Genomic DNA, 21535 nt, shown 5'->3' with positions numbered 1-21535 from the left:
TTAAGATGATCTAGACCTTCAGTCCAAATCATAAAAATATCATCAAGGAACCTCCACCAGGTATGGACATGGAAAGGAGCATTAGGGAGAGCGTTAATTTCGAAAATGCCGAGAAAAAGGTTAGCAAATGAAGGAGCCATCTTAGTACCCATGGCAGTACCATGGACCTGAAGATAGTGTTGCTGATTAAATGTGAAGTTATTCATGGTCAGTATTATGCGTAAAAGGTCACAAAGTGTCTCAGTAGGAATGTGTTTGTCCGTACGAGTTTCAAGGAAATGACGGCAAGCATCAATTCCTTCGTTGTGTGGAATGTTGGTGTACAATGATGAAACGTCGAGAGTGACAAGCATGACGTCACTAGGTAGAGTTCCAAGGTTAGAGAGTTTGTTAAGGAAGTCAGTAGTGTCTTTAAAGTGCGAATCCAAGGAAGAGACGAGAGGGTTAATGTGGTAGTCAACGAATTGTGAGATGCGTTCAGTAGGGTGGCTGTTAGATGAAACTATGGGGCGTCCTGGGTTTCCAGTTTTGTGAATTTTAGGTAAAATGTAAAAGCGTCCAGGTTTAACGTCAGTTTGTATAAGGTATTGTTTCGTCTTTTCGTCAATGTAGCCGTCTTTGAGCATGCGTTGAACGTAAATAGTAACTCGTTGTTGAATTTGGTTAGTTATGTCTCCGTCTTGTTTTCTGTACCTGGTGGAGGTTCCTTGATGATATTTTTATGATTTGGACTGAAGGTCTAGATCATCTTAAAATATTCATCGATTACCTCAATAATATTCATCCCACTATTAAGTTCACTAGCAGTCACCCATTAACTAACGTTCCTTTTCTCGACGTAATGGTATCTCTACATAACGGCACTATACAAACTGACCTATACACTAAACCTACAGATAAACACCAACATCTTCTTAGTTCATCATGCCATCCTCAACATACTAAAACATCTATTCCATTTAGCTTAGCTCTTCGCATCCGCCGTATCTGTTCTACTAACGCTACATTTCAAATCCGCATTAATGAATTAAAAGCTTATCTCCTCGCACGAGGATATCATAACACCTTCCTTGACTCACAATTCCTACGAGCTGCTAATATTTCTCGCACTGACGCTCTGCAAACTAACCGTAACGACTCTATTAACCGCATACCTTTTGTCGTTACATATAACCCAGCACTTCCTCACCTCTCTAATATATTACGCAAACATTTTAACATATTACTTTCCTCCGACCGTTGCAGGGACGTTTTTAAACACCCACCTATCGTCGCTTACAGACCCACTTCCAACCCTCGCGACATTTTAGTTAAAGCACAGCTACCGACTGTCACCGCTCCTAACAGCACTAATTCACCACCAGGATCTTTCCGCTGTGGACAAAATTGCGCCACTTGTCCTTACATTACTAACGGTCTTAAACATTACACATTTTCTTCCACAGGCGAAACCCGTAACATCACTTCACACATAACCTGTAACACCAAAAATTTAATCTACATGGTACAATGTAACCGCTGCCATTTACAATACATAGGTGAAACTAAGCGACGTCTCAAAGACAGATTCAACGAACATAGACGCCCAGTTGACAAAACTAACATTACATCCAAACCAATCACTGTTTCTGAACATTTTCTTTCTCAACCTAACCACTGCCACACTGACATGCAACTAATACCACTTGAAGTTATCCACTCCTCACGTGATTCAATCAGAAAAGCCAGAGAGTCTTTTCTTATAGATTTAGCGGGGACCTTGGAACCCCACGGTTTGAATAGACGTGATGAATTGTAATTTTTTTTTTTATTTTATTTTACTTATTTCCTCATCCTTTGCTACCACCTTGTAAACGTCATTTCCGCCGCTCCCATGTATTGCAACATCCTCCATAATATAATATTGTAATTTCATTTATATAATTTAGTAACATCTAAACCTGAAGAAGGCTGGTTTGGCCAGCCGAAATATTGTTTTAAAATATATTACGTTGTGTCAGCTTTGCAGTAGTCTTTGGACTTCTCATCGTCTATTTTTCAAGTTTGGCTGATTAGATCTCCTGTGAGATCCAACGTGCAAGCAAGCAGGATCTTCGTTCACGGCTTTTGCAGTTTTTAAAATATAAATTTTCCAATTTTTAAACTGGCACAAAATCTTTTGCTTTCATTTCATTGGTCAGAAAATGTATTTTCCAACTAAGTTTGTCATCCTCTTTCTTTCTGTGTAGTTATATTACATACCAGCTAGTTTTTGTGCGATTAACTACGGAAAACGTGACTGGTTGGCAACCTTTCTCACTCCCATACAAAACCTTACAATTTTCCCAATATTCAAATCGTCCCGAAATCACAGTCTTAAAGGTTATTGGTCTAAATATTGGTGTTCTAGCTAACTAAAATATGCTCTTTGCATTTCTGTAATTCATATAGCTGCAGTTGCAAGTTTGCCGATTTTTGGTCACGTCATCGACTGTTGCAAAAGGCCTATTCTTGGTTTTCGCATGACGCCATAAAAAACTGAAATTCATAACTAAACGCAATTTGGGCTTTTTATCCTCATCACATAAAAGAAAATATAAATTTCCATCGGCTTGATTGTTTTCAGCAGAATAGCATTCTTTGTTTTGAAAATAAAGCAGTTTGAAATTTAGATTTTTGCGCAGTGCGTGACAGAAGGATTGCTGCTCTAAACATGTCACGTACATGAAAACATCGATTTCCCTCGTGTTTTTTTTAGGTCTGATCAGCTAACATGTAATAGAAGCGTTTATGTAAATGTGCGAAAGTTCAGCAGAGATAACAAAGGCTTTGAAATAGCCAAGGTAAACTCCATATCTTTTTGCTGGTTTCCGGCCGCCATGTTGGTGTCCCTCAGACGGGACACCAACATGGCGTCCACTAAACTCTGTAATTTTCCGTGGTACATTTTCTCGAATAACTCGATTATGAGATATCGCACAGCCCTGTGGCTTTCACACGTTGTTTATGTATCATCCTTCTACAACATATCAATTTCTTGACTTTATCAATTGAATGGTTGAGGATTTTATTTTTTCACTTGCGTGACGATGTGTGAAGGTGAAAACCACCAATTATTTGGCGAAATACAGTCGAACCTCCACTAACGGCCACCTCTCCACAACGGCCACCTCTCTACAACAGCCACTTTTTTTTGTCCCGGCAGGCAGCCCATACATTAGCTCTTTGTCAAACCTCTCTACAACGGCCACCTCTCTACAACGGCAACGGCCACTAAAGCGCGTCCCCAACTGCCAAAATAACCTCTCGACAACGGCCAGTTTTTTCAGTGACTGACGAAAAAGTCAAGAATGGTCATTAAATTTGATCCGTAATATGGCGCTCCGATAATTAATCCCGGCAAGTCTTTCAATTCATTTAAGATTAAATGTAAATACAGTACTTTTTTGTAAGAACCTTTTTTTACAACATACTTAGAACATACTTCAGGCTGAGAGTCAGTTAAGGACATCTCTATGTTAGTCATTTGTTTTTAGACTACGAGTCGTAGTCGCTAGTTTTGGCGATTTTTATCCGGCGAATAAAAGCGCGCGCAAGAAAGTGGACTTCACCTTCCGCGAGAAAACGCGTCGGGAGGGAAATAAAAATGGACAAAATTATTGACTGTACTCTCAGTCTAATTTGTTTGTTTGTTTGTTTTTTGTTGTTGCCGTTGTTGTTCTTTTCTTTTCGTATTTTTATTTTCGAGTTGGTTGGCCGGGGACATCTTGTTCGCGGCATCAGTGCAAGTCGCACGAGCGTTTGACAAGCAGCTTGATACCATTTTATCTATTTTAATGATATACGTATTTTGATTGTGTTCCATTCATATGCTGCAGCAAGCATAAATTGTCTACAATACTTATAGCGAATGTCATTCTTGCTCATTTCGTCTTGTTAACATTTTGATTCAAAACATTATTTACATTTTATTGTGTATTTTGATTATATATATTATTTTTAAATAAAAGATTTGATTACCATTGTAGGCTACAGTAAGCGTGAACTTGGCAAAATAAACATGTTGTACTTCCCCCAAAAAAGGTGTCATATTTCATCCCTACCTCCCCACAACGGCCACCTCTCCACAACGGCCACTTTCTTCTGTCCCCAAGGTGGCCGTTGTGGAGAGGTTTAACTGTAGTATTTTTAGAAACGATCACAAGGAATATTTGTGCAGTAACTCAATGTACCGGTAAGCGCTTAAAATAAGTTATTTGTGCCACAACAAGTATTGTTGGCTTTTATAGGATTATTGTTTAGCAAATAACACAAAGCATGAAAACAAAGCAATTAATTGACAGGATCTCATTACGGGTGAACACGGCTAAATATAAATATAGTGAAGCGGTGTATCCCTTTAAAACTAAATGCTGCGCTAAGCAACAATAAAAAGCTAAATCCTTATGAAAGCTGGATACAAACAACACAAATTCTTGAACCTAATTTACCACTGTAACCTCCTCAATCACACAAAACACACAAAACACTAGAAACTTGTTATCAGTGCTAAGCTCTCCCGGGGGGGTAGGGGTACTAAAATTTAATACAGAGAGGCTCCGCCCCGAGGTCCTACCCCTTACCCTTTTAAATACCATTTCTGGCAGAAAAGGTACCCCTTTCGTATACCTTCCATTGGAAAATAATAAAACTCCCTTCAAAATACCTAAATGACAGATTTCCCTACCCTTTCATATACTTTGACTCGTGAAATCCCTACCCTTTCATATACCTGAAGCGTGAAAAAGGTACCCCTTTAGGGCGGAGCCTCCCCGTATAAGCCATTATAGGGAGTACCCCCTCCCCCGGGAGCTCTCCTAACAAATGCACGAGGGCTTATCAAAATCGAGCTGACTTCTCAAAGCCGATCAGGTTTGAACTGCCGTCAGCTGCAAATTGAAACATTTGAAGCTACAGCCCACGAGGATCGGCAAAGATCCTGAAGATCCGGCCGTTATAGGCTGGGTTCGTTCGAGCAAAATGGATTGCGATAGAGAACTGGCTATTAATGATCAATCTGACCGGCTATTTGCCATTTTTGTGCAGCCTCAACTAAATTGCGTATAAACTAATTTGTTATTTCTTTCTTGTGGTTATTGCTTAAAGGGGAACTATCACGAGAATTTGGTGTCACGTCAAAAACCTCAAAAGGTTTTTTCTTATCAACAGAAACCTAACGGTATTGCTTATTTGTTGTCAGGAATACAGTTCATTTCTTTTTTTTTTTTGATATTCTAGAATTAAAAGGTCGAGACTGAGCAAAAAACAAATCGTAATTTTTAAGAAGATTACAGGACAGTTTTTAATTTGTAAGAATTCGTAATCTTCTTAAAAATTATTCTAGAATTATTTTGTAATGATTTGAAGATCTTGTCACAACATTTTCACGATAAAAGGTCAAAATGTCCGTGATACTTCCCCTTTAACAAAGAATCGCAGAAGACTTTATTGTTTACCTCCTGGCTAAGTCTTGGCGCGTGCAAGGGGCAGGAGTATTGGGTGAAGCCTAATCCGGCACCTTATTCTGAAAACCTTGACGGTCTTTCGTAAACTTGCGGTGCGTTTATCCATTTACGCTTGCTTAATTATATAATAAGCTTTATTTACCCATCTTAACATAAATATACAATGGATTTACATATTTGGATCTAAGTTAAAATAAAGTACAATTCAATTATCATAAACAAATGAGCCTCGTGGCCCGCGCCAGAAGAACAGCTTGGATACAACCGAAAAACGCTCTCAAAACGAGAATCTGTTATAACAGTGTATAGTACGGACTAAGAGGTCATCGCGGCACTTATCAATTCTCACTTACTCAGTTGATGTATTTTTCATTTCATTTTATTTATTTCACCACACCACAAAGTGTCAGCGGAAGAAAAATATTATAGAGAACGTGGTGAGGAAGTCTTAGGAGAAACTGCATCCTCATTGCAGTGCTGTTACATATGTTTAAAGACTGTGAGACGGTTGATACAATTACAGTTGAGACAGTCATGTATTGACAATGTTTTATTGCCAAGGGGAAGCGAATAACATACTTAAGCCAGTGAATCACTGCTCAAGATTTGCCAAACTCATTAGCTGAATTCATCAATTAAAAGAAGAGAAAGGAGGATTATCGTAAGACTTGGTGAAGTTTTGCTTTAAATTTCCCCAAGAATTGATGCTCTTCTTTCCTCCGAACAGATCTGTCTGTGTTGGCGTCAAGCCTCCTCTGTCTCGTACCGTCAGTGCTGTTTGCACAGGGATGGTCATTTGCCAAACGCCGATGAGATCATCAACACCTACAAAGATGATCTCCCGTCACCAGAGCTTTTACGTCAAGAACTTCTTCGATTCCAGATCAGGTGGAACATAGTTAACTAAATTGATTAATTCTGGGATATGCCAAAATTACACAACAAATTACACAAATGGGTAAGTGAAAGATAACAGTAAATATTGTCTCTTATTTTTTTCAGATACTCCTCAAAACCGAAGGAAGACAGGCCAAATACAGCAGCCAAAACTCTTAAGGAGTGCGATGATGATCTCTTTCCAAATATATATGCGCTCCTTAAGATATGCCACAATCCCTGTAACGAGATGTGAGTGCGAGTTCTTTAAGGCGGCTGCATACATATAACAGGGCATGCATGGGCCAGGAAAGGCTGTCGTCCCTCGCACTAATGCACATTCATTATCAAGTTAAAATTGATTTGGATGAGGTGGTAAATCTGTTTACCACCAAACACCCACGGAGGCTGGAGCTCGGGACAATTCTGAGGGATTAGTTCCGCAGTATTTTGATGTATCATTTTACATCGTAAAATTAGTCCTATGTAACTTAATTCAAACAATTTTATTCGGCGACAAATGTAAAATTCCATTCCTACCGTGTCATTTGTACTCCCCCCCCCCCCCCCCCACATAAAATCCCGGTTACGGGCCTGTCAATGTGATTGTTGATGTCACCATTGCTAATTGCTCGTTTGTGTTCGGTCAGTCGTACGCATTAAATTTCTGCCGGTCTCACCAATATAAGTGGCTTGGCAGTCGCAGCATTTGATCATGTAAACTGCTTCCTGTCTGCAGTTCGGTTCGTCTTTGCCCTTTACTTTCGTCAGTAGTTGTCGTAAAGTGGTAATAGGTTTGTGAGCTATAGGGACGTTGTAGGGTTGTAGAATTCGTATCAGAAGTGCCCCTTACGTAAGGTATAGTCACAGTAGTTACGGGAGTCGCGTCGTTGTTTGTGACATTAGATTTGGTGTCTTTGTAAGTGTTACATCTAACAAAGTCTTTTTCATAGTTGTTCTTGTTGAAAACGTTGTCTGAGTAGTTGTTTTTGTCTGCGAGACTGCCAGGTGGGTCACAAACCAGTTGCGCTCGCCTTGTTAAGGTCTGTATGGTCCTTGCTTTGTAAGAAGTAGGGTTGTAGGATGACTGGTCCAGTAATCTGTCAGTATGTGTTTTTTTCCTGAAAACCGTAGTACTTAGTTTGTTGTCGTTGTTGTCACGGGTAACTAAGAAGTCTAGGGTTCTCGTTTCAGTTCTTCGTATGTCTGTTTGTCGTTAGTTTGTCGAAGTAGTCTGTCTTGCCCATTACAATAGTCACTCGTCCTTTGTCAGCGGGGAGTATGACGATGTTTTCGTCAGTTTTCAGTCGTTTCAGTGCTTGTCATTCGTCTTCAGTCAAGTTACTGTCAGTTAGGGAGGATGATTGTACAGTAGAAGCAATTCTACTTCTGATGTTATCCTTGACCGATTCTGATAGTTCTCTCTGACGAGACAGAACCGCCTCAACAATGAATACAGTAGTCTCGGTCGGTATGTGTACCACCTACCGACGTTCCACAATTCACTTGACTCTGAAGATGACTTCCGCTCAGGTTGTCGAAACGTCAGTCAAAGTCACCTCAAATAGTCCTTCTCAGGACTACACTCACCCGGATGATCATAATTTACTTACGTATGACATAACCCCTGGGTCCAAACCATTTGCAGTCTTAGTATCTACTGTATCTAAAGTGTTTTGTATATAGATGTAAACCAAGAGAAGATTAAAAATTTCAAAAAAAAGTATTCACACCAATGTCCTGAGTGTCTAATTCTCTGTCTCTTCTCTTCTTCCAGTGCAGGACCAGTGGTGTAGTGGTTAACGCGTTGGACGTTTGATCGGAAGGTCAGAAGATCAGAGGGTCGATGGTTTGAGGCTAGGCTGGTCTCTTCATTGCTGTGTTGTTCCCTTAAAAAAGAAGCTTTGCTCCACGTTGTCTCTCTTCACCCAGATGTATAAATGAATACCGGTGACATAGCGTTAGCGGTAACCCTGCGATGGACTAGCATACCATCCAGGGGGGAGTAGCAATACTCCTAGCTGCTTTGTGCTACAGAAACTGGGTTAAGCTCCTGCTGTGTGAGCCACTTAGGGTAGGCTCTAGCGCAACTTTGCCTTACCTGTCTTATACCAGTCCGCCGCGGTCACTGATCTCTGATGTTAGACCACCTTAAAGCCCCAGGGCCGGGTTGTTCGAAAGCCGATTAACGCTAATCCACGATTAAAAGTTAATCGAGGCTTTCATCGTCGTTCGTTAAAATAGGTTTAAAGGCTAATTTCAAGCTAAAGCCGAGGAAAGAAAAGTCTAAGTCAAAACTGTGGGCCGAAAATCTTTTGAATGAATCTTTGTTGATTAGCAATTAAACTCGAGTCAAAGTTTGCATTAAGGTTACTCCAAACCTTCGAGGGGCTACTTTTTGCCGAATGTTTATTTTTCGATTAAATTAAAGTCAATTACTTAAACTTACATTTTCAAAAACAAATTATTTAAAATATTAACACACGCGCGAGAACATTGAGAAAAAGGTATTTTCGTAAAAAAGTTAATAAGTTTTCAAGGTGACATAATCTCTGTAAGGCGTGGACTCCCCAGCGACCTTTTCGCGGCAACGGCTTCATTTCAACTTATTAGCATTTTTTGTTTACACTCGAGTTTGAGTGCTGTGGTTTTGGAAATAGGCAAGTCAATTTCTTATCACTTTGCAGCACAGAAGGTGCTAAGTATCTTGAATCTTCCTAGACCAGTGAGCAATGTTTCGTGGACTGCACATGCGAAGGCTCCTAAGAAAGCTGTAAACGAGCTCCTCGAAAGAGAACTCAAAAACGCGATGCTACAACTGAAAAGACACAGGCGTACTTCTTCTGTTCACTGATTCAACTTGAAAAGTGGGAAACTCCTATCCTTGTAATGCTATAAATGTAGTCTAATTGATATTGAAAGCCTTATATATTCTATTTTCAATCTTGTATAATAGAATGTCGATTTGAACTTCATTTTCATTTGAAAAATTCAAGCGAGTTTTTTATTATCTTGCGCGCATGGAAATTATGCGTCAGTCATTAACGTGTAACCAAAAGTTTGAAAATTCATATCTTTTGAACTATTGAACGGAAGAAAACCATGCTTTAAAGCGTTGTTTAATAAACTATTTGAAAACGTACAACCGAAAGTAGCTACACGTTTAGTTTTTCTTAAATTCTCCAGTGCGCGTAACGGCCTCTCTGTTGATGCGTGTTACGTGATACTTAAGATGCAAAATGTTCAAAAATCTATAGCTCGGGTTTGAATCATCGTAAAATTCTCGTTCTTGCACCAAAATAAAGCTATTGAAATGTGCTATGAGATGCAATGAGATATTATTATGCGCGTTTGCTTTTTATTGAAAAATATTCGCATAAACTTTCGTTTCCGGTTTTGTTTACAAGTTCACGATTCACGCTGCGCACTTGTACTTTTTACTGATTTCACCTTGAAACTGTGCAACTCTTATGTTGTTATTGCTGTAAATGTACTTTCATTAAATTTAAAAACCTTATATATTGTAGTTTCAATATTTTATAACTAAGACTGTTCATAAGAACTTCATTTTCAATTGAAAAATGGAAGCGAGTTTTTATCACGAGGAACGCGTATGAAATCAGTATGCGTCACTCATTGACGTGTAACCCGGCAAAACGGTTTAAAAAGTCGTATCTCTCGACATATTCATGCTTTTAAACCTCATTTATTACATCGTCGAGCCTGGTTAAGTGTAGGAGATTGCCTTTGGAGGTTCTAGTATTCTTGCACATCTTGGTTTATAAACGAAAATACGCTCATCAATTCGAAAACTTGCAATGTTACTGAACACAAACAAAACTTACCCGATAGCTTTCATGTCGGCCACTAGTGCCTCCCTGTGATGCTGCATTGGCGCTTGCTTGTCGGTTTATCTTCTTTTCTTTTCGTTTCTTTTTTGTTAAACGTTTTTTCCCCTAGGTAATACCGAAAACGTGCTCGCAGAAGCTAACTGGGAAAAACATGACTGAAAAACTATAACTTTCCCGCGAAGCACCATTTTGCTTCCTGTGAACGTCAGGGGTTCTACTATGTTATTGGCTGGCGGCTCACAGTGTGAGCCCGGTGTTGACATAATTCTCCGAGAAGGCGTGACATGCTTCTAAATCTTTAGAAGGTGAAAACTCGCAAAACGATTTCTGCAAGATGCCTCCTCTTCAAATGAATTAATAGGGTATGTAGAATTGACGAAATTTCGTGAAATTTGGCCCGAAAGTTAACTGAACAACGAGGAACAAAAGGGTGTCGGCATTTTTTTTAAAATACTTCCCTCCTGGCGGCCTCGGAAAGCAACACGTTTGCAAATTCTTTTTTACTGGAACTTGACAGATATATTAAAAGAAAACCAATAGGAATACAGGGAAATGCTCACACCCTTTGAGAGATTCATGATTTGTGATTAACACTGTGCAGCTACATTTCGTCAGAGATCACGTTTGATACCCTATTAATTCGACGGAATGGCGCTCTGTCATTTTACTGTTTACCGGCTTCCTTCGCCTTAGCAGAGGAATAACCAAAATAGCTTATAATTTTATCGAATTCTGCATTAAATAAGCTTTTTATCGATATATATTTTTTTTATTGAGAATACACACACATACACAAAATTACAAGCACTACTACAAAATATCAGTACAAGGTATCATCTACTCGATATTTTACATATTCATAATAATAATAATAATAATAATAATAATATTATAATAATATTTACGAAATTGTTACATGGTAAGACCTTCCAATGAATATTTTTGATTAAGATTTGCTATAAAATCAATCATGGAAATTTCACTACACAATATCTTTTGATTATATAAATAATACTTAGCATATAAAAGGGTGAAGTTGAGCTTTCTGACGAAATACGAATCTACATTTTTATCATCAAATTTTCTACCAAATAATATTTCTATCTGTGAGTAGCGTAAGGAGGTGGCATTTTCATTATTGAACCACTTTATAACTTCCGAAAAAAATTGTTTTGTCAAAGTACAGTTTTGTAAAGTGTGAATAATTGAATCGTTCATTTGGCAGTACTCGCAAAGCATATTGTCTTTTATACCACACAAAAATAACTCCTTTTTAGTGACTATTATTCTATGCAAAAGTTTAAAGTAAAATTCCCTTAGCTTGTTGTCTTTGCATAAAAATTGGATTTCACTGAAAAACGATTCCAGGGGGATTTGGTCTACCCGTAAATCACAAGCCCACTTTGTTTTCGCTTCGAGTTCGGTTTTCTCCGTGTTAATTAATAATCGATAATAATCTTTGTTTTTCATTTTAAGTAAGCTAATAGAGGTTTCTGATGAAACTGGGAACATCTGTTCTGACAGGAAATTTGTTTTATCTATGACGGTCGCCCTCGCCATCTCTAGGAGATGCCTAGGGATTGCAGAGATGACTTGCCAGTAAGCAAGAAAATTACACTTTACCTGATATTTCTCTATAAATTCTGGGTACGGTAGAAAATTACCGTCCAAATTTAGAAGATCCTGTATAAGGTATACACCTTTCTTCAGCCAATTTCTATAAAAGATAGTAGATCCATCCAGCAGAATATCTTTGTTGTTGAATAACACAAATTCCTCATATGGAGAATCTTTGTGGGATATTTTTAGCTCTAGAAAATTTTGAAGAATCGATTTATAGAACTGGGGTAAATTTATCCGCGCAAGAAACTTCTTGTCATAATTACATCTTAACAAAAAGTTGAGACCGCCAAATTTTTCCAACAGATAACTGGGAATGACCTTCCAAGATTCCTTGTAAGTTTGCCCTTCAGGTAAAAATCTCGAAATCCATGCTAGGTTCAGCGACTTTACCATGACATCTATACTGGGTGCGCGTATACCTCCTTTGACATAGTCTGAGATCATAACTTTACGTTTGATTTTGTCTTTTTTCTTTCTCCAGATAAATTTGAATATGGCAGAGTTAACAGCATGTATATAGTCATTCGAGGTGTTAAGATTTGAAATCATGTGAACCAGTTGCGAAATTCCAAGGCTTTTGGCTATGAGGCATCTTCCAATTACTGTAAGACTGCGGCAGTTCCAGATGTCCAGAACAGTTTGCAATTTCTGCAGTTTGGCTTGGAAGTTATATTTTTCATTTTGCTTTTCATCATAAGAAATATACGTCCCTAGGACACGAACAGGCTCTTTAGGCCACTTAAATCCGTATGGATTCTCTTCACAATGTCTCCAAGGCCCGAGCCACAGGGCTTTAGTTTTCGAGGGGTTTAATCTTAAACCAGATATGTCGCCAAAGTTGTCTAATACAGTGATGGCTCTTCTGACTGAATTGTTATTCTTATTCAGGAGGGTGGTGTCATCGGCAAATTGACTTATTTTAAATTCCCTTTGAAAGATATTGATTCCCTGAATTTCCTTGTCTTGTCTAATCTTACAAGCTAAAAGTTCAACTGCGAGAATAAAAAGATAGGGCGATAAGGGACATCCTTGTCTAACTCCTCTTGAAAGTGCGAAATAGTTTGTACTGAAACCATTATTTAGGACAGCACTCTGGGTATTAGTGTAAAAGGTAGAAACCCAACGTTGGATAGATTCCCCGAAGTTGAATAATGTAATTGTTCTTTGGATAAAATTCCATTCAATTGTGTCAAAAGCTTTTTGAAAATCCAGTTGTAGAGGGATACCTGGAATGTTCTGGATTCTTGTTTGTTCCAGAATGTCATTGATGAGTCTAATATTTTCACCAATGTACCTTCCTTTTATAAATCCTGTTTGGTCTGGGCTAACTAGAAGCGAGAGGACTTTTTCTATTCTCTAACAATCACTTTGGATGCAATTTTGTAATCTAGGTTAAGTAGCGTAATTGGGCGCCAGTTATTTAGTGAGGAAAGATCAGAGTCTTCTTTCGGGATAAGGGTTATAACGCCTCGGCGTTGGGAGATAGACATTCTCACCTGCGTTGTACGAAGCATTGAAGCTATCCACAAGATCTTGGCCAAGTATATCAAAAAAACAATTATAAAACTCCCACGTAAAACCATCCTCTCCTGGCGATTTTCCCCTTTTAAAAGTTCGGAGAATATCTTGGCATTCATTAACAGTAATTTCACCTTCCAGTTGATCTCTTACTTCATTTTCAAGTTTAGTTATGTCTAGGTTTGTAATGAAGTCATCAAAAGAATCATTACCGGCCGTGTCCAGAGGAGACGTATAAAGATGTTTATAATACGCTTCGATTTCCTCTAATATTTTCGCTTCGTCAAGAATCGTTTGCTCATCTGATCGATAAAATCAGGTTTTATCGATATATAGATTGTGGTGGTTTCCTAAAAAACAACACGCGTACGAATTTTTTTCGGTAAGGCACCCGCGAAGGTTTGGAGTAACCTTAATCTAGGGTTATCTTAATCGGGCTTTGAACAACTGGGCCCAGGGGATATATCTGGGTAAGCTAATAGCCAATTTTCGAGTTGCTGTCAACCTCATTATGAAAGCGAGGCTAAGTGCAAAGCTTTTCAAATGAAAATATTTGTTTTGTTTGCATATGAATAAAAACTAATTTTCATAATAAAAACTTTGCACTTAGCCTTGCTTTCATAATGATGTTGAAAGCAATTCAGATATGGCCTATTCAGTTTGGGCTGTTGAGACACTTTAGCTTAAAAGTTAACCTGCAGAAAGTTTTAGGAAACAAAATCTAATTTTCCGAGTTTACGAGCTATTGTTGGTTTGACGAAATGCCACGGAGAGCTGATCTTATCCCACAGTTTTACCAAGATATATGTGCCCCGGAAAACGAAACTAATCAGTCAGTCTTCCGGTGTTACGAAATTTTGAGGTGACATTTTGCCGAAGAAAGCTTTGTATTTTCTTTAAACTTATAAGATCAAATTTTTGAGGCGATTAAGGTCATCTGAACAGATATCCACCTAAATGAACCGCTTGTTAACGCTGATATTAGAAAGGCCGGTACCTCTCTATCACAGGTCAGCCGCGAGAGGACTGGGGCTGGGGACTAAATTGTGTATATCTTCTGAGTTCAGTCAATAGCTGCAATGTCCAAGCCTGGGTTTCATGAATTTGCCCTTCTTGTGAGATCCAAGTAACTAGAGAGTATATTCCTCTTTGAAGGTGTCTTGAAATTTTTAATAGTATATATTGTTCACTTAATTAACTGATATATATTTTTCTTTGACTACCCAGTAACATAGTTTGATGTAATATATCAAACACGGTAGGTTGAAACAACGAGGCGTAGTAAAGCTTTTTGAACCAACCAGCCAAGGTGTAAAACACTCGTTCGAAAGTTTGATATAGCTTCTCAAGCCATTAACAAATCTTGGAGAAATTCAAAGCAAAAGTTCAGCAAATTTTATGATAATTAAAATCACATTTCCAAACCTCCTCCTTCATAGCAGTCATTTCCTTTGTTTCTCTCAACGAATAATTAATGAGTTTGAGAATTTATTATCACCGGCCATTTATAAAATGAGAATCAAAATCAGTAAAACTGTCGAGTATTTTGATGTTTTCATAAGATTATAATACAAACTGTATATGGAATACAGATCTATAGACTTTAGGTTAACCATACAAAAAGGCCATGACCTTTGTTACGCAGTGAGGAAACAGTACAAAATTAAGTACTATTTTCGGATCGATATGAATATTCTTAGGGAACATTAGGTCGTTACGCAACGCTTGGGGAGAAGCGTTTCGAGATGAACGGCTGCAGAAAACATTAGCTCAGTCTTATTCAATATTGCTGACTACTTAATAACTTTTTCAAACTTGTTTTCAATCCGCGAACTATCTTAAGTCTTTAAACTTGGTTTCGCATGTATCATCAACAATTTTCTAAGACAATTTTCCTCCGAAAAAGGGGATGCCTTGATGTCATACCAAACTATTTGCTATCGAGGGTGTTGAAAGTGTAAAATGGGAACTGAGATTTGCCCTTTTGTCACTAAGACTGGATTAATCATTAAATTTGGGAACTAGGGAATAAAATCTGGCGAAAAATTTGAACCTACAGTTGGTATGGAAGATACCTTGTCGTGGCACTGTTTATTATGCTGTACAAGGCGGTTCTAACTGTTGAGTCTGTGGATGAAATCCTTAAGTGTAACCATTCAAATGAAAGCTACTGAGCAGTATACTTTCCTGTGGCACTAACTTTTGAGTCTGTGGATGAAATCCTAAAGTGTGACCATTCAAATGAAAGCCACTGAGCAGTACTTTCCTGTGGTGCTGTTTATTATGCTGCACAAGGTGGTTCTAACTTTTGAGTCTGTGGATGAAATCCTAAAGTGTGACCATTCCAATGAAAGCTACTGAGCAGTACTTTCCTGTGGTGCTGTTTATTATGCTGTACAAGGAAGTCCTAACTTTTGAGTCTGTGGATTAAATCCTACAGTATGACCATTCAAATGAAAGCTACTGAGCAGTACTTTCCTGTAGTGCTATTTATTATGCTGTAAAAGGTGGTCCTAACATAGTGAAAGAAATCCTCCATCGTGCTGTTTGTTTCTCCGTGTTGTGCATGATTTTATTTGAGATGGTCACTGGGATATTACTGTTCAAATTTGTTGTCCCTGAGCTCCCTGTAAATAAAAATGGGCATTTTGAATCTCCGTAAGAGCTCTTTGCAACACACGTGCACAGCGTTCCTCGAGTTCTGGTGTCATGGGACTATTAAAGACCTGAAGGATGAGAGAAAGAATCCCAAACAGCTTGCTGGAAGATTGCATGGGACTCGTTGGCTTTCTCTTGATGGGAGAGTGGTTTCCAGTCTCCTCGCTGTTTGAATACTTCGTTTGTAGTTTGGCTTGATTCTGTATGGACCTTTTAACACCAGGGGAACTTGCTTCCATTCCAGATAGAGCAACATTCATGCTATATGAAGCATTAGGAGTACTGGGACTGTTAATTGGCTGCATTCTGTTATCTATGACATGGGGTACGCAAGTTGTGTGAGCACAGTGTGCACCACCCGAGTCCGCTTCATCGCTGGCCAGGTGTTGGTTTTCTCGTAAAACAGAACTTTGGACTGATTTGGATTGGACTTTTATTCCAGGATTGGAAGCACTCTGCGTCTCTACCACACACTGGTTTTGCACTCCTTGTTGACGAGATGGTAAGGCTTGAAACGCCAGTGGATCGTGAAATAAGTTGAAGACTTCATCATAATTATGCTGTAAAGCAGGCGACCACTGTTCACTTAAATCCAGGGTGGTGGCAGCATTGTTTCTCTGGCTGTCCGGAATATTTCCATAGTTGTTTAGCCAGAGAAGGTTGAGAACATCATCTAGGTCATCTAAGTCTTGATTCCAGAAATGATCAGTACTTTCGTTTGCTTCGGTAAGCGTTACCTCTGTACTTTGACCCACGCTGCTTCTAATTTTAAAAATGAGATAAGACATGTTTTAATTGAATAAACTGATGGATTGATTGATTACTTAATAATTATAATAATAATAATAATAATAATAATAATAATAATAATAATAATAATAATAATAATAAAAAAAATAATGATAATAATTATAATAATTATAATAACAATTTCTTCAATTTAAAAAAATTGTGCTTGAAAATAGCTCTGTTGTGCCTGAAAATAGTTTCTTTTTTAATTGAAATGAATTGTAAATAGGTTTTAAAAGTTTTTTTTTCTTCTTTTAACTTGCAAATAGCGATTTGCTTGGAATGTGTTTATAAAGACATTATTTAAAGTAAGAAGTAGAAGAAGAAGAAGAAGAAGAAGAAGAAGAAGAAGAAGAAGAAGAAGAAAAAGAAGCAGAAGAATCGAAGCAGCAGCTAACAAGTCTGACATAGTATATAATTAAAGATCGTAAAACCATGACATACATATTAGTCAGCATAGCAGTACCATCAGACAGAATACATCCGTAAAGGCCATTGAACACTGTGTGTTCATTAAAGCGTTCATCACCGTGAATGTACGGAAATTTAACTCGTGATTCGTGATCTAGCCCCCCCCCCCCCCCCTTCCAGACCCTGATTTAAAAACTCTCAAAGTACAAAGATCTAGAAATTGAAGTAACAAGGATGTGGGAAATGAACACGGAAACTTTTCCAGTACTAATGGAGCGCTTGGAGTCATCAAAATGAACATAGAGGAACAAACTGGAAAGATCCCGGGCTGTATTAGCATCAGTGTGCTACAGAAGATAACGCCAACAATAATAATAATAATAATAATAATAATAATAATAATAATAATAATAATAATAATAATAATAATAATAATAATAATAATAATAATAATAATAATAATAATAATAACAATAATAATAATAATAATAATAATAACACCGCTGCACCATAGATAAGTCTATTACTAGCGCTCAGTCTTTTGGAGGATTAGATTTGTGCTTATAATGTAACGTAGAAAGCTTAACATAACACATGCTCAAACAAAGGCGGGAGATTTGTTGTTCTTTGGGATGAGCTTTATCTCGTCTTCCGTATGCGGCGATTCACATCCCTTAGTTCTGAGCAGCGCTTAAGTACGCACAATTTCAACAGCGGAACTCACTGACTTCATATCAAGTGCGGTAATCATTTGAAAATAGCCGTTGGGCTTTCGAAGGATTAAATTTGTGTTTATAATGTAACGCAGAAATCTTAGGAAGGACACTGACTTTAAAACCAAAGCCGGCAATGACGTAAGTACCGACCTTTCCGGCTACCAAACAAAACACGCTTAAGATGTTAACGAAGGAGTTTTTAAATGGAGACTTTTTAGAAACTTTAGGGACCGATCGTTTGTTACGTCCTAGAGGGGGAGGGGGGGGGGGGGGGGGGCAGTGGTTTTCTAAAAATTCGAGTGTATGAAAATTTTACCCCCAAAAAAATCTTTCAAACAAAAGTTTTACCCCCCACTGCAATGACAGTAGGGCGTAGTAAACGATCGGTCCCTTAGTGCTTATAATGTAACGTGGAAAGCTTAGCATGATATGAATAACTTAATTTGATAAAACACTGACTTTAAACGCAAAGCCGGCAATGAGTTAAGTACCGATCCTTGCGATTACCCAACAAAACGCGCTTAATATGTTAACGAACTAGATTTTAGAGACACTATGAAACAACACGTAAATAATTAATATAAACGAACTAAGAAGACTAATTGAAGTGTTCTCTGACGGTCCTGACGGAATACAAAGATTCCCAAACTCATCAGGCTGACAACACGGCCAAGACAAGTATTCAGCCAAGATAGTCTTGCACTTGCTCAACATTACTGAACATGTGGATATATTTTCATTGTCAAATTTGATTGCTAATTAGTTTTCTTCAATAAATTGGGACAAAGATCCATCGTAACAGGAATTAACTGGATCAGATTAATGGGAACTATGAAAGAAAAGCAAAGGAAAGGCCCTTGGATGCACAGACTTTCTCGTAGGAACTTTTCTTGCGATAAGCTGTATATTTTGGCACGATGGCGTTACCCTATTGACATTATAGTGAATCACCAAAGTTCCGGCCTGACTGAAGATCACTTTCGTCAGCCAAAACCAATCACTCTTATAAGCTAATTAAAATTAACTAAAACGTGGAAATGGAAAAAAAAATTAAAGAGAAGGTAAAAGTGAAAATATATACATGCCGAAATGAGTGCTAATATCGGCTATCGACACTCAAAAGCTTGAAAATCATTCCTTGCGATATTAAGCCATGCAGAAAAGCCGGAAAACCTCTTGGGTCATGAATGTGACAAGTCAAACAGTAAATACACAGTTTCGATATTAAACTCGTGAGTAACAAAACAATGAAGTTTGTTTAGGTCTTTTACAAGAAGGAAACGCATTTCTTTACTCTCTGGTGAGAATTAAAGCGCTAATTTAAAAATTGAATAGAATTTAGAAAAAAAAAATGACTTACTTTGCTTTTCTGCCTCTCTTTGGCTTTGCCTTGCTCATGGTTCCATCCTTCAAGTTCTGTAACTTCATGTTAATACATCCGGGGAGCACACAGTCCGTTTTTGTACAGAAAATATCGTTTGCGGAAGCATTAAGACAAGCATTGTGTTGAGAACAGACATTAATCGACTTCATCGTTGCAGCACCTGACTACAACTTGGCGGACAAATTTCTATAACAGAAACCAGGGAATTTACGTGAGGCATATCGGATGTATGATGATATGTGAATGAAAGAAACCAAACTAGCCTGCGTACAGCCGCACCCTTCCCTCAGGAAAATGGAGTGCAACAAAGGAAATCAGGAGACGTCTGCACGCAGGTTAAAATCAAACAAGCACGTTCTGCAGTTAGGACCGTATTTAATCCTTGTATTGGAGGATTGCATGTGACTTCATGGCAGCCATATTGGTGGATAGGAGCAATAAGATTTTTCTCCTCTGGGAGCAAATTTTCTTTTGTTATGTCCACCAACATGGCGTCAATGGAATCCACCTATTGAGGCAGTACAAAAATAAAACTTCTATTGCTGCTTAAGGTACGCTTCATCTTTATGTCCAAGAAATTACCCCTCGCGTAGTCCCTCCTGTGAATCAGTTAAAGACCTTTGGTGGTTCCAAGTACTATTGCATTGACTGGTTTGGGCTGAGCATAACGAATACAGCCGGAGTCCAAAAAGGATGATATATACTGAACAAAAACACCAAAATTCCTTATAATTACATCTCAGGGATGTGCCTTTCTCTCCGTCGGTGTCATTTGGCAATCATACTTGCACATGTTTTTTTTAGAGAAAATAGTTTAGTTTAACTGGAGGTCATAAGAAATACTTGTACACGGTCAAAATATGTCGTTAACTAGAACTGGATGAGAATAAGAAAGTTGTCTGGCTAAAGCTCAGTTACCTTACCTCACTGCCTTAGTTTTAGTTCTTACTCCTCGAAAAGGTGAAGCCAGTACAAACTAAATCTTTTGTCGTGGAAAACATTTTTATCTGTTATGATTTTTTTCTAGCATTTTCTCGTCTTATCTTTCTTTTTGTTTTTCCTTCTATAATGCCAAACAACATCGCACGTCACACACATGACTGAATTAATCTGCTTAAAAATTAAGTAGCTTCGTCTGATGGCGATAAATTGGCAATGAATTAGCTTAATCATCTCTTAATCACTCAATTTCCTTTATATTTCTCGTATAATGAAGACAAATTGATTTGCTTGTATATGCCGTTTCTTCGGTTATTATACGATCAACATGAAATGGAGTGCTGAAAGATATGATGATTTAGGAAATAATCAATTTCTTTTTGGCTTTTATTTGACAATGTTATTACAATTAGGTGTAAATCAGTGATAAATAAATTACAATATCACTTAAGAATGAGCTTAAACAACCTTAGAGGTCCGCCTTTACTAATAATTTCCGACTTGGTTTTGATTTCAGAAAGATGGAGATTAGGAGAGAAAAATGGCTGCCACTTTATACTTACCGATGATATGGTAGGCTCGATTTCCGCCGCTCTCTCGAGTCCGGTCTTCTGCAGCTGGAAATCGAGCCTAATGATATGGCCGAATTGGCCCAATTTGCAAAAAAACAAAACAAAACAAAAAAAAAAAACAGCCGACGAAAATTGGCCCAATATATACAAAATCTGTGGCAGTGTTACTACCGATTTTTTTTTTTTTTTTACTTGGGCTGATTTTCACCGACCACTCCGCCCTACATTAACAAAAAGTGAAATCGACCGACAAATTGTAAGGTGTAACTTGGCCCTGACCGATCCGCTTGAACCTACACTAATCGGGCCGACAAATCGGATCATATCAGTTTGTCTTAACATAATTAGCTTCATCGCGTCAATTGATCGATTCTTATCATCCTTTCTCACAGGAACGTTGCTCAGTCGATCAGTGAAATGAAAAGAAAAGAAAAGGAAAAGAAGAAACATTGACAAATAAAGAGATAATTTTAACTGAGTGAGCCTTGACAATGCCAGCAGCTACAGTGTCTCTAAAGGGTGTTATAAGAGTTAATTAGATATCATAAAAGTCACTTGTAAAAGTCATTTGTGTAAAGCATACTAAAACTGGGAAAATCCCGAGGGAAGGGAGATGTCTTCTTAATAACAATATTTACTTTTTTCAAAATTGGGTTGGCCAGAGTGGGAGGGCAAATTATGGCACGTATACAAAATTTTTTGTAACTCCAGAAGC

The 21535-nt window shown here is 38.0% G+C and overlaps 2 protein-coding genes across 2 annotated transcripts in view; both read right to left on the bottom strand.

Annotated features, from left to right (window-relative positions):
* The window catches only part of LOC146451642 (uncharacterized), a 2596-nt gene extending 1913 nt beyond the window's left edge, over nt 1–683 (bottom strand). The window contains exon 1 of the mRNA XM_085098921.1: nt 1–683. This exon is cut by the window's left edge and continues 1068 nt beyond it. Coding sequence (XP_084955047.1) covers nt 1–626 — 626 coding nt within the window. The 5' untranslated portion in view covers nt 627–683.
* Nucleotides 684–13994: 13311 nt separating this feature from the next.
* On the bottom strand, nt 13995–20341 carry LOC146451641 (uncharacterized). The gene is made up of 3 exons (XM_085098895.1): nt 20233–20341; nt 19286–19495; nt 13995–16771 (listed from the first exon to the last, which is right to left on the bottom strand). Exons 2-3 carry the CDS (start codon nt 19456–19458, stop codon nt 15955–15957), a joined length of 990 nt encoding a protein of 329 aa, XP_084955021.1. The 5' UTR covers nt 19459–19495; nt 20233–20341; the 3' UTR covers nt 13995–15954.
* Between the last annotated feature and the right edge of the window lie 1194 nt (nt 20342–21535).

This window comes from Pavona decussata, unplaced genomic scaffold, assembly GCF_977016875.1.
Source record: "Pavona decussata unplaced genomic scaffold, jaPavDecu1.1 SCAFFOLD_386, whole genome shotgun sequence".
Taxonomy (NCBI): domain Eukaryota; kingdom Metazoa; phylum Cnidaria; class Anthozoa; order Scleractinia; family Agariciidae; genus Pavona; species Pavona decussata.
This window is presented reverse-complemented; position numbering and strand designations above follow the sequence as displayed.